The sequence below is a fragment of the Sminthopsis crassicaudata genome, chromosome 5 (genome assembly GCF_048593235.1).
Source record: "Sminthopsis crassicaudata isolate SCR6 chromosome 5, ASM4859323v1, whole genome shotgun sequence".
Classification (NCBI taxonomy): domain Eukaryota; kingdom Metazoa; phylum Chordata; class Mammalia; order Dasyuromorphia; family Dasyuridae; genus Sminthopsis; species Sminthopsis crassicaudata.
In genome coordinates this window covers 103,349,746-103,362,935 of record NC_133621.1, presented here as the reverse complement: position 1 = coordinate 103,362,935, position 13,190 = coordinate 103,349,746, and the positions used below count along the sequence as shown (strand labels likewise).

General features: G+C 36.7%; 1 protein-coding gene across 4 annotated transcripts in view; it reads right to left on the bottom strand.

Moving 5' to 3' along the window:
- ZC3HAV1 (zinc finger CCCH-type containing, antiviral 1) overlaps positions 1-13,190 on the bottom strand; it is an 89,196-nt gene that overhangs the window by 17,889 nt on the left and 58,117 nt on the right. For 3 of the 4 annotated variants that reach the window (XR_012482296.1, XM_074267794.1, XM_074267792.1), the window contains 2 exons: positions 11,737-11,839; positions 9,004-9,088 (listed from right to left, as the gene is read on the bottom strand). Coding sequence is in view for 3 of the 4 variants with exons in the window: in XM_074267794.1 (XP_074123895.1) it covers positions 9,004-9,088; positions 11,737-11,839 (188 nt within the window). In the remaining variant the exon portion in view is untranslated. Of the gene's footprint in view, positions 1-3,538; positions 4,080-9,003; positions 9,089-11,736; positions 11,840-13,190 lie in introns of those variants that run through there. The other variant, XM_074267793.1, reaches the window with a different exon arrangement.

Here is a 13,190-nt window from a genome sequence, read left to right as displayed (position 1 = left end):
CTCTACCCCTTGGATTCTTTCTACTCTCAGCTAAGATCTCAGTTTCTCCAAGAAGCATGTAATTATTTACATGTACTTTGTTCTAATTTAAGAAATATTTGTAGTTTTCTGTTTGTCTTGATACCTGATTCTTTTTTCAAAGTATCTTCTCAAATTTGGCCTTTTTATTAAAAATGCTTTAAAATCCTCTATTTTATTAAAGCTCCATTTCCCCTATAATTGACTTAGTTTTGCCAGACACGTTACCCTTGCTGTAAACTTCTATATTTTACTTTTTAGAATACTGTATTTCAAGTTGTCTTCTGAATAGTGGCAACTGACAAGTCCTATGTCATCTTTATTGTGACACTTTAGTACTTGAACACTTTTTTTAGATTGTTGTAGTATTTTTTGTGTGGGTATGACTTGAATTCAAGATTTGAGCTATGACATTTCTATAAGTTGTCACTGTTCATCATTTAGCCCATGCCAGTTTAAAAGGATACTGTTCTCTTTATTATTACTCTCTCCTTAGTTATTCCATTTTGTGAATGTTTTATTTTTTCAAGGTACTCTGGTAGTCCTTATAGTCAAGAATTTTTTTCCCCCTAAGGCTTTATCTGTATTGTGGGATTTTTATTCTCCAGTAGGCATCTTTCAATCCAAAGTATTTTATTATGTGGAATTCTCCTTAGTTTGTTTATCTCAATCTTTACTATCTAGGTTGGTGAATCAAGGAAGGCATGGGCAGGGATTGCTTGGTCCTGGCTATGATTCTTCCTTTAAAGGACTCTGGGGCTGCCTCTTGCCAGAGAGCTCCAGCTCTACCTGAGGTCATTTCCCCTTGACTGCTGGGCTCAGGGATAGGGTATTTCTGGGCAATGGCTCTCCCCCCATGCTCTGGGAACACCCTGATCTGGCTCTGCTGAAGACTTTTCACCCACCACTGGTGACCTGCCAGACCCCAATTAGAGCTCCTCAGGGTTCCTCCCAGGCTGGGCTCCAGACTAAAATAACACTCTGGGCTACTCTTTGCTTAGGGTTTCTCTTACCACTAGTCTCAAAACTTCGAGTACAGTGCTGGATCCAACTCAGAGCACCACTCAGCACTGCTTAGCACTCTATTTTTTACCTATCCTGGCTTGTCTATCTCTGGGAATCTACAGAGCAGGTTTCTGGGAGTTCTTCTGTAGATGTAGGTTGAAGGGTCTAAAAGTGATTTTTCTTATTTCTTTTTAGATTGGTATGCTTCTAAGCCTCAATGGGATGTTTATAAGAGATCTGGGCTCTTGTATTTCCTAGCAGGCCATCAACTTCCTATCCACCTTACTTACTACTTTTTGTAAAAGATCTTAATTTTATTCAGGATCAATTATTAGATTTTTAAAAAGATGACCAGACATGTTAAAAGGTTAAAATTCCTTTATAAATCATGTCACCTTTTTATGTAAAATGGTGAACTAAATATATGGATTAATTTGGATCCATTCCACAGGATCTCATCTATCTAAATCAGAGGTTCTTAAGCTGTGGCCCACAAACTTGGCTTTAAAAATATATATTTATATTTAAACATGTTACATAGATCAATAAATATATTAAAAGTATGTCAATATAATTTTGTAATCTTAAATATTTTGTGCATCTGAAAACATTATTCTGAGAAGAGATCCATAGGCTTTACCAGACTTCTAAGCTAGATAATACAAAAAAAAAAAAAAAAAAAAAAAAAAAAAGGGATTTGGGTTTATTACTCCTCTACTTTACTCCCTAATCAGGAGTCCAGCTTGTAAAAATTAACATTTTTCATTTGTCTGTAATTTCTGAAAAGCATATAGTTGAAGAAGTACGAATTTCACACAAGATTGGCACAAGTACACAGATTGGGGTTTTTCCCTTGTTCATCCTTCAATCTTGAAAGAGATTTTTTAAAAGACCATGTGAGATACCATGGACAAAGAATCTACATAACAGGGTGGAATCTTCTAGGTAATCACATGGTGATGGCAGCTGTTGTCACAGGGTTACCATGGTCCAAGATGGTCTTTGTCAATAGTCAGGATCACAGGAGGATCAGGAGATCATTGCTTCCTAAATCCACCTTGCCTTGGAACCAGATATTGAGAATCCAGTTTTATAATCCCTTTCTTCCTATCCCCATTCCTAACTGCCTCACAGCAATCTAGAAAATCCATGTAATATCTGTAAAAATTTTCCTTAGGAAATCATATAAGAACTTAACGTTTTCTCATATTATACCATAGTCTAGCGGAATATATTTTTTTTAAATAACAATCCTGCATTTCTGAATTTCTACACTTTTCCTGGATCACCTGCTGGCCTTTATATGCCATCTTGCAGTCCCAAAAAACCACCCCAAAATTCTCATTTTAATTCTTATGCTGACCTGTGATATATCAAAACAGCATTGGGGAAAGTTATGATGTGTAATGAGGTCTAGAACTGGGGTACCTAAATGAAATTAGGGTTTAATTGAGGTCTAGTGGCAGGTTTGGGGTACAGGGAGTCAAAGAGAGCTCCCCTGCAACCCCTTTGGATTTGGCACAAGGATAGAGTTAAATGAGGTCTAGTAACGGTGCAGAGTCCCCTGTAAAGGAATTTACAGATCCAAAAACCTAGATTGATAAAAGAGGCTTATTGTGGGGTTTGGAAATAAAGTTAAAGTCTAGTTAGTAAAAGGTGAAGGTAGAGGTAAAAGGGCACCAGAAACAGTGTTCCAGTGGGCAGAGAGTCTTTGGTGCCAGGCATGGTGCTGGCATGTTTAGACTCTCTGTAAAGAGAGGACTCCAGCTTGGTAATTAGAGATTTAGCTAAGGGGCCTGTGGGTGGAGTCCCAAGTTGGCTCCTCGATGGGTTTCAGTGGAATTTGCTTGGTGGGGGTTGGGAAACCTGAGCAGATCATTAGAATGGGAGAACCCGGATATCTCCTATTGGAATTCAAAGGAGTGCTTTTGACCAGGATTGTGAATCAAAGGTCCTAGTTTCTTGAATTGATAATGCATCAGCTAGGAGGGGTTAGGAATCAGAAAGGAATAAATCAATCTGAAAGGGCTAATCTTAAAGGGACCACAATCTGCATCAATGTGGACGGGGTAACTGTAATTGCTTATGTTCTGCAAATGTGGAGATGAAAAATTCTGGGAGGAAGGAATTTCCTCTTTCTAAAAAGTATTTTTGAATAATATTCCATGTAATCCCTTAGTCTAAACTCTGAACTCAACCAGGGTATATTTTATAATTCTCAACCAATGAGAACCCTCTGGTACATAGTCCAGAGAGATTCTGCTGAGACCACTGGGTTAGTGATTCAAGTAGAGTACAGCCATATAAACAGTTTAGATATTACTCTCCCTCACCGAATAATTAACAATGACACAATACCTTTTAGTAAATTTAAGACAGGCAGCATACCTGAAAGGATATAGACAATATTTATAGTGTAAGGTACATGTGTAGGGCCAGCCACAAGCCAATGGAACAAAAAGACATGTCAACAAGCTGATTTGCACAAAAATGATCATGATTAGGAGATTCAACATATGATTCAAATTAGTTTATTCAAACAAGAATTTAAAATTACTAATTAAATTTACAATTAAGTAATTTTTTTTATTTTTTTCTTGAAACAGAATAACAAACTACTGAAAACTTGGATACAAAATCCCACTTTTGGAGATGAGAGAGTTGTCAATTAATGATAAGCAAACAGAAATTTGGAAACAAAGCAACATTATAGTTAACAAAATTATTAGATATGTCAAACCTATGACTCTTAAACAAGAACAGTGAAATTCAGAAAAGGAGACAAGAAAGGAAGAAAATCCTTCAAGACTTATTTAACTAGAATTTAGTTGAATGACCTATTTAAAATCCATCTCATTTTCTGAGCTGTTATTATCAGTAGTTTCTGCTTCTGATATTTTATGATTTTCTTCTTTATGGACTTGTGTAAACTGAAGGATTTCCCACATTGAGATCAGTTCCTTTATCTTTCCACATGCTTGTGTACTTCTTGATTTCATGTGAGTGTTTTCCACCAGAGAACAATTTCTTTCACATGCTGCAGAAGATGAAGGAATCTAAAAGCAGGTAGGAAGCAAAAGGAATCAGGGGCTCTATTGAGCAAAAGTCTCGCCACCAGGGGACAAGAAAGATGTGTTTGACATAATACCATTCTGCAATCCTGAAAACATTTTGTATTCTACCACATGTACCTTTTCAAGAATAAATTCTAAACCACTTTGGAAAGCTTTTCAAATGTAGTTAAATACTGGAAGTATTATTAACCTGGAAAAGGTTAATAATATAGGCAGAAGTGATGAACAGGAAGAAATTCTAGTTTGCCAACTTCCCCTAATTTTAGACTCCAACTCAAATTAATTAGCAAACCAAATCAAAGAGAATCCACCAATTTCTAGGGACAAAGGATAAGGACACAAAAGACACAAAGGAAATGGAAAACTTTAATCTTAGCCAAAGGATATTTTCCTGGCTAGAGTTCAAGACTCCCTTTGCACTAGGAAGTCTAGAATTATACCTTACCATCCAGAAGGAGACTCACAGCCAGAGATGCCTACAGCTTATAGTCAAACAGGAAACAAAGATAGAATATACAATGTTAAAGGAAATGAAAGAGATGACAGAATAGCTTAGAATAGTCAGTGATAAACCTTATCCAAGAAGTGAACCACTTTAAAATAAATTAGGAAGGGTTAAACATAAAGCATTGCCTCAATACTACAACAAATATTAAAACAGATGCTTTGCAGACTCCTAGAAAGTTACTAAAATTTAAAACAAATACAATAGCACCAACTGCTGCTTCTGGGGAATTGGTCAGACTTCCTGATACAAAGTCAGTCTGAATGACCCTTAAATCTTTTTAGACTTTTGAGTACAAGCACAGCTGGTCTGCGGAAGAAGGCAGTATAGGTATTATGCCTGTAACAATCTTGGCAACTCAAAAGAGTTATCAAACTGCATACCCTTTGTCCCAGCAGTGTTTCTACTGGGCCTATATCCCAAAGAGATCTTAAAGGAGGAAAAAGGGATCCACATGTGCAAATATGTTTGCAGCAGTCTTTTTTGTAGTGGTTAGAAACTGGAAACTGACCTTGATGCTGTTGTGCCCCAGTTCTCTTTTATTATCCTGACTCAGTTTACCTAAATTGTCCTGTCTCAGTTTCCCTAATTGTTCTGCCTCAGTTTATAATTGTTCTGCTCAGTCCTGCAAAACCACCCCTCCCTCTTAATCAGAATATCTGATAAGGATATTCTTATATTTAAGAACATCAGAATGCCTCTCCCTAAGCTATCAGAATATCAGATATCATCTTATCAAGATGCCTCCCCTCACCCTGTCAGAACCGGATTGTCAGAGTCCCATTCCTCTACTTCAGTGTTCCCTCTGTATCTGGGCCATGTGTATATATGTCATTGAGAACCCACATTGTTTGCTGGATTCTTGGAGATGATAGTCTCATTCAGCCCTGGGACCAAACCATGGATCCATTTGGTCCCAGTATATCTCTCCCTTTCAAATAAAATATTAAATACTCTCTAATCTCTATCTTGCCTCAGCATTACAATGAGAGTGAACTCTATAAAATAATCATTGAAAAATTGTGTAAAGGGTCAGAGAGAGAGTTGAAAGATGCCAGCCAAGATGCTTTGCATCAGAGACTCTCTGTCCCTGTAGCTGCTGTCGGTATGTATCTTCCTCTATCTAATGCCTTTTACTAACCAGATTTTAGCCTTGCTTCAAAACCTTGCAATAAGCATCTTAAAAAAAAAAAAGAAAGAAAAATTGTGTAAAATAATCACTGAAACCATGTCCCCTTTAATCTTCAAAAGAAGAAGAGATCAGGGTTTCCCAGGCTCCAAGGAATTTAGCTGAGAGGGTCCATCCTCCCAGGATGAGAGAAGCAACATTATTCAAGGTCAAATCAACTCCCATTGATCTTTTGGGAAGTCACATTCTCATTCAAGAAATTCTAAATTTTCATTCAATTGAGAAATCCTGGTCTGATTATCAATTCAAACTGCCCCAGATTTGCTCTTAAAGTGGTCTTTGCCAGTCAGTCTTTGTAAAATATTTCTTCATTAAAAAATAGAACCACTAAGGGAAAAGCCTCAGTGTAAAATAAAAATCTCCTTTTTACTTCAGACTCTGGGATTAGTGTTCACTTCTGAACTTCTGAGCCTGTGGTGCTTCCAAGCAGAAAGGATCTCATTCATTCATTCATACACCTCATCAACCTGATGCCCATCAGTTGGAGAATGGCTGAATAAGTTATGGCATATGGATTTTATGGAATATTATTGCTCTGTAAGAAATGACCAGCAGGATGATTTCAAAGAGCCCTGGAGAGACTTACATGAACTGATGCTAAATGAAGTGAGCAGAACCAGGAGATCATTGTACCTGGCAATAAGATTATACAATGATCCATTCTGATTGACATGATCCATTCTGATTGACGTGGCTTTATTTAACAATCAGATGATTGAGGACAGTTCTAGTGCTCTTGTGAGGAAGAAAGCAATCTACACCAGAGGGAGGACTGTAGGACTGAGTGTGGATCACAACATTGCATTTGCACTCTTTTTGTCGTTATTTGCTTGCATTTTATTTTCTTTCTCATTTTTTCTTGGTTGATTTGATTTTTCTTGTGCAGCAAGATAATTGTATACATATGCATGCATATATTGCATTTAACATATATTTCTAACATGCTTAACATATATTGGATTACTTGCCATCTAAGGGAGAGAGTGGGGAAAGGGAGAGGAAAATGGAACATAAGGTTTTGCAAGGGTTAATGTTGAAAAATTATTCATGCATATGTTTTGAAAATAAAAAGCTTAAAAAACACACAACAACAATTTTGACAACTTTACCAGAGACCACAAAAATAAGTATAATTCTTCAAGGGGGAAAAAAAATGACATTTAATTAAAGTGAGTATTTTCAAGCATTTCTGAGGAAAATGATGAGGAGAGCCCCAAAACTCTTTCTCTCTGACTTTGGGGGGAAAGCTAAGCTCTTTCCTGAGAGACCCACCCCAGGGAATCAAGATAACTAACTTGGTTTCATGCTGTTATCTGGGTGGGACTAGTTGAGTCCAGGGCCACTCTTACTTAGCCCGAATTGGAGATTTCTATCTAACCCTGTTGAATTGGAAATTAGCCCAGAGACACTCATTTAATTCCAAGATTTTCTATTCTGATTACAGCATAAACTGTTCCCACCAAAAGCTGCCCCCCCCCACTTCTAGCCAAGATTTCAATTATAAAAGGGAGCAGCTGAGCTCAATCATTGGCAATTGAGGACCTCAAAGCAGGAATCATGCCAGGCCAAGGGACCTCCCTTGGCATAGCTACCTGCGAGGAACTCTCTGCCCGCTGAAAGACATTCTATTTACCCCCTCTTTATCTCTCTCTCTCTCCTATTTTCTCTGACAAGACCTTATTCACTGTCTCTGCTAGGATAGGATTTTTCTGCTAAAAACGCTATATCTCTCTGCGAAGAATTGCCACCAAGGAATTCAGTCTTTTTAACAAAGGCTGACTTCCCAATGCCAATAATAAACTTCTTTTGCCAGTTTAACTTTTCGAGTTCGTATGTTACAAAGGACCTGCACTGCCAGAAAGGGGTTCCCACAACTCCCTGCCCTGTGCCAAACCTCATCATTTAAGGACACAACCCTGAACCTCATCAAAAAGTTCAAACACAAAACTCATGAGGATAAAAAGATAAGCATGGATAAGTAGTCATAAGGGACTCAATAAAGTTAAACTCAAAAATTTTACAAGTTTCTCTGGCAAAGACTTTGCTGCTGTTATCCTTTAATCATTCAGTTCTAACTGACTCTTTCTGACCCTATTTGGGATTTTCTTGGTAAGAGTACAGGAACAGTTTGCCATTTCCTTCTCCAGCTCATTCTACAGATAAGAAAACTGAGGCAAACAGGGTTCCGTGTTTTGCCCACACAACTACTAAGTAAGGTAAGATTTAGACTCACAAAGATTAGTCTTCAGGCTGGGACTCAATACACTATGGTACCTAGCTTCCCAATAAAAACCTCATTTTTCTAATATATGGTAAACTAAGATAAATTTATTTTTTTAAAAAGCCAGTCCATAATTGACAAATGGCCAAATAATATAAATATGCATTTTTCAGAAGACTTAAGAATTATCCATAGTCATGTGAAAAAAATGCTCTCAATCCCCTATTGATTATAGAAAGGCAAATTAAAACAAATTTGAATACCACTTAACACAAACCAGAAATGAAAAAGGCTAAAAGAGATGAGGAAAAATAGGTACATTAACAAACTGTTGGTGGAGTCATGAACAGCCTAACCATTCTGAAGAACAATCTGGAACTATTCCTACTATTCCCTATAATCCCATAATATAACTATTATGTCTGCACTCCAAAGAGATCAAAGAAATAATCTCCAGAGAAAGAACTCTCAATGCAAATTGAAGTATACTTTTCTCACTTTTGTGTGAGTTTATGATATGGCTAACATGGAAACATTTTTCATGATTTCACATGTAAAATTGATATCCTATTGTTTCTCTTTAGCAGTGCAAGGAGAGATGGGAGGAAAGCAGAGAATCTGGAACTCAATTTAACAAGAAAATATTATTAAAATAAATAATAAACAGAAAACCAAAACCAAACAAACAATCCTATTACTTCCAACTAATAGTACTTGTAACAGATACTCCCTAGTACTATATCTTTTTATGCCCATGAGATTTGCATCATCAGCATTAAAATCTTACTATTTTTTTCCAGAAGAAGTTCCTCAGAGGAAAAAAAAGATAAAACAAAAACAGAAAAAGTTTCTTCTTTATGATTTTCCCATTTTTCTCTTTCCCTGTAGAAGCAGGCAAATCAGACTATATTTCATAACTGCAAACAACTCAATAAACTCCAAACCTTCACTTCAACTAATTCATGCACTAAAGAATAACAAAAAAGTGTACCTCATATTTTCTTTCTGACAGGGCCATCTGATTCCAAGATGAAGGAAAATTGAAAGACTCTATCGTGTTTTGTTCTCGGGATTGGCTAAACATAAAAAAAAGGATTGATCAGCCCCAGTAGTTTGTACAGTGACTTTTCCTATTCTTTTCTAGTAAGACTATTCTGACATAAATGTATGTATAATATATATATATATATGTATGTTAAAAGAGTATTGTATGTATATAGAAACATAAATATGTGATAAGATACATATATATCACATACATATATACACATGTAGTACCTCATTTTGTAACAATATAAAGAGAAAATACACACATTTATAGTACTTCATTTTATAACGCTTGTATACATATATGTTCTACACACACACACACAGACCATCAAATTCTCCACATTAGTTCATTTAGCAAACAATTCTGTGGTGTCAATAACCTGTAAGGTAATATCAGATGCCTCCACAATCCACCTTCAAGGCTAGTGCAACCAATTGGTCTCATCTGCTTTCCGAGCTTGGTGAAGATAAGCCCCTAACTCACTGCACGATTGAGAACCTTTGGTTACCTTCAAACCCATTGGCTGAAATGGTTTACCAGGGTATGGCCGCTATGCTTGCTGCAGCTCCTTGGAGCCACAGGTGAGATTTAGGTGGACAAGGTGGACACCAAAGGTGGAAAGCAGCCTTGTAAAGGGCTCAGCAGCACTCACTCCAGAGGTATTAGCCTTCCTTGACACATTCAGTGTCATGTAAGATGGGAAAATGAGAAGATTAATGTTACAGATCACAAATGACTGTAGCAAATATGGCAAAACCACCATAAATGCCTTATTAGAGAAGAGGTAGCAAAAAACGTGGCAGGAATGAATGAAAAACTATTTATTAGGTGCTTATTACTTGCTGGGGGATACAAGTTTAAAGTGAGGTAGTCAATTCCAATAGACTTGTGATGGAGGGAGCCATCTGCATGCAGAAAGAGAATTATGAGGACGAATGTGGATCACAACATAGTATTTTCACCTTTTTTGTTGTTGTTTGCTTGCTTTTTTTTCCCTTCCTCATTTTTTCCCATTTTGATCTGATTTTTCTTATGCAATATGATAAATGTGGAAATATGTTTTAAAAAGTTACACATGTTTAACCTATACTAGATTACTTGCTGAGTAGAAGATGGGTGTGGGGGAAGAAAGTGAAAAATTTGGAACACAAGGTTTTGCAAGGGTGAACGCTGACAACTATTTCTGCATATATTTTTGAAAATTAAAAAACTATTAATTAAAAAAAGTGAGGCAGTCCATACTCTCAAGGAGCTCACACTCTGGTAAGGGTAGACAAGGTTGCTGACAGCACTTCCATTACCATTTCATCACCATAAGGGACAGCGTTTTAGAAAACTGTATTTAAAGATCTCCTTTCTCTTATAGGAGATGTTGCCATCTCTTGTATGATGTGAACTGTAGCTCCTTTTTTCTGGAAGCTTGCTGCATTTCTTCTTTGATATAGGAGCTCTGGATTTTAAATAAGACATTCCTAGGCCTTAACTTTCTCTTAGGAAGGTACTGGTGGATTCTTTCTATCTTTATTTTGTCCTCTGGTTCTAATAAATGTGTGCAGTTTTCATTAATCACTACTAAATAATGTAGCTATGTTTTTTAAAAAGTCATCATTTCAGAGAATGCTGTATCTTATAGTCAGTGGGCCCTGTTTCCTATTTCTTGACTTTTTCTGTAGTTCTGGGATGGAAGTAGTTTCTCACTGACTTTCTTGATCATTATTCAGTCTAGTATAACTTTGGGGTTTTTCTGGAGTGATATGGAGATGGTCTGCCTCCCATGCAGACAGCCATCTTTGCTAAAAGTCCTATCCTCTGCTTACATCTGTGTATACGCCATATTAATTCTCATTCTCTCTCTGTCTCTGTCTCTCTTTCCCTCTGTCTCCCCTATCATTTATCATTTCCAGTCAGATGATTCTCAAATCTAAACATCCAGCTCTCATCTCTCTGCTGAATTCATGTCTTAAAATATAATCTTGGTCAAGTGCTCTATGGCTCACTTTGCTTGTTTGCAAAGTAAGAGATGTGTAACAGAAAACCTCTAAGATTTTCTTGGCTTTTAATCTACGATCCTATCATTAACAATTACCTAAAAGGCATTTCTTATTGGTATCATACATCTGGGTTAAAATATAAAACCCTTCTCCATTTACTACCATCCTACCTTTCCGATCATTACTCATTCCTCTCCATTAAACTCTTTGCTAATCCTTGTAGAGAAAATCTGAACCATTGTTTCTGCATCTTTGTGCAAACTATATTCTATACCTGAAATGCACTCTCCTCCTCCCCTACACTTCAGAATATTCTTCAAAGCCCTGCTCAAATACATCCAGATCCTTTCTGATATCAGTGCCCTCACCCTGGAAATCACATGATACTAATTTTGTAGAGATTTTAAACTAAATTTTGTTTCTCCCAGCAGAATATAAGTTCCTTGAAAGTGGGATCTAATTTTAATTTGTTTTAGTTCTGGAACGTCAGGGCTTTGAAAAGAGCTTGTCAAAAAAAGGAAAATGAAATAAAGACTTGAAGATAATATGAAAGTAAATTTCAACCTTGTCTGGATTAGTTAGGAATCTGGCCAAGTTTTTACTGTATTGTTATTGTACTGTACTGTTATGACTGTATTTGATAAGGGCCCCCTGTTCCCTACAGAACTGCTCAGATACTTACTTTGTCCGTTTCTGATTCCAGTATACAGTCACATAGGACACAAATTGAGGCCGCCTTCGGACTTCCCTTGTAATACCAGAGGCCATGTTTGTCTGGGTCATCTCTTTAGACAGAAAAAAAGAGTCCAAAGTTAAAATGTTTATTACTATCTGAGCTACAGATAGCAGCTGTTATGTATAATGTCCCAATGAGGGAAGGAAGAGGGCTACCACATTTCCCTTGGAACAAAAAACTAATTTTCATGGCAGGTGCTAAGCCAACCAAAGATTGTATTCATTTAGACTCCACTTCCTTTTTTTTTTTTTTTTTCCTTTTTCTCACTTCCTTTCAGACCTCTCTCCTTTAAGTAAGAGACAAGTTTCGTCTTTGCCCTTTTGACATATCTGTTGCATCCTGATACAGCCATCAGAACAGGACATTACTGATCTGGGCCTCCATCTGTCTGACTTATAACCTTTCTTGCTTTTGGATTAACCCTTCACTAGAAAGATACTAATTTGTAAACCCTAGACTACTCTTTCCTCTTGTCTTATTCGACAAGCTATTTGCTGTTCCTTGTAGAGGACATCTGATCATCGTTTCTGACTTATCTGATTTCCCCACAAATAAATATTTATAAATATATCTAGTGGTTATATATAATTCCAGTAATAAATATTGAGTGACCTTTTAATATACTTAAGTAGCTAATGAGGAGCACTTTAAACTTTCTTGTGAATAAAAACAATAACAACAACAAAAAACATTTGGCAATCTGGTAAAGTAAAAGGGCTCTTCCTCAGATTAATACTCTTATGTGGATAAAATAAATTGGTTAATTCAACTACATAGAAATAAAAATGTATTTGAAAAGGAGTTTAATCACTCAAAGTTAAGAAATTCTGTTCTAGAATCAGGTGCACAGAGACAAATATATGGTTCACAAGAGATAACATGAATATCACAAGAGATAATTCTACAGGCTGCTCATCTAACTACATGTAGCTTGTATGAGCAAAGGTCTTCATTCATCTCATTTTTCCCACATTGCCAGTTAGGCCAATGTCTCTTTAAAAATCTTGAGATTTCTTTAAGGAATTCCTATGGGAATCTTGGGCATGATACATTCAGGACAATATAATCCACAAAGGGGGGGCACCTGAGGGATTCTACAGGAAAACTTCCTTCTATCTGGACCCCCACAATAGAGGGTGATGGACATGGGACATTATCTACACCACTCTGTTCCAAGTTTTAGTTGATAGGAAGCCTAAAGATTGATGAAAGTTATCTCTGTGGTTGTATTTAGGAATTTTCTGTGATCTTAATATAGACAGTGGGAATAAGCATGTATTAAATACCTACTAAATGCCAGGCACTGGACAAAGTGGTTCCTGCTACTATTATCCCTATTTCACAGTTGATCTGAGATAGGATTTGAACTCATTTTCCTAACTCTTTAAAGTCTTCCTGTT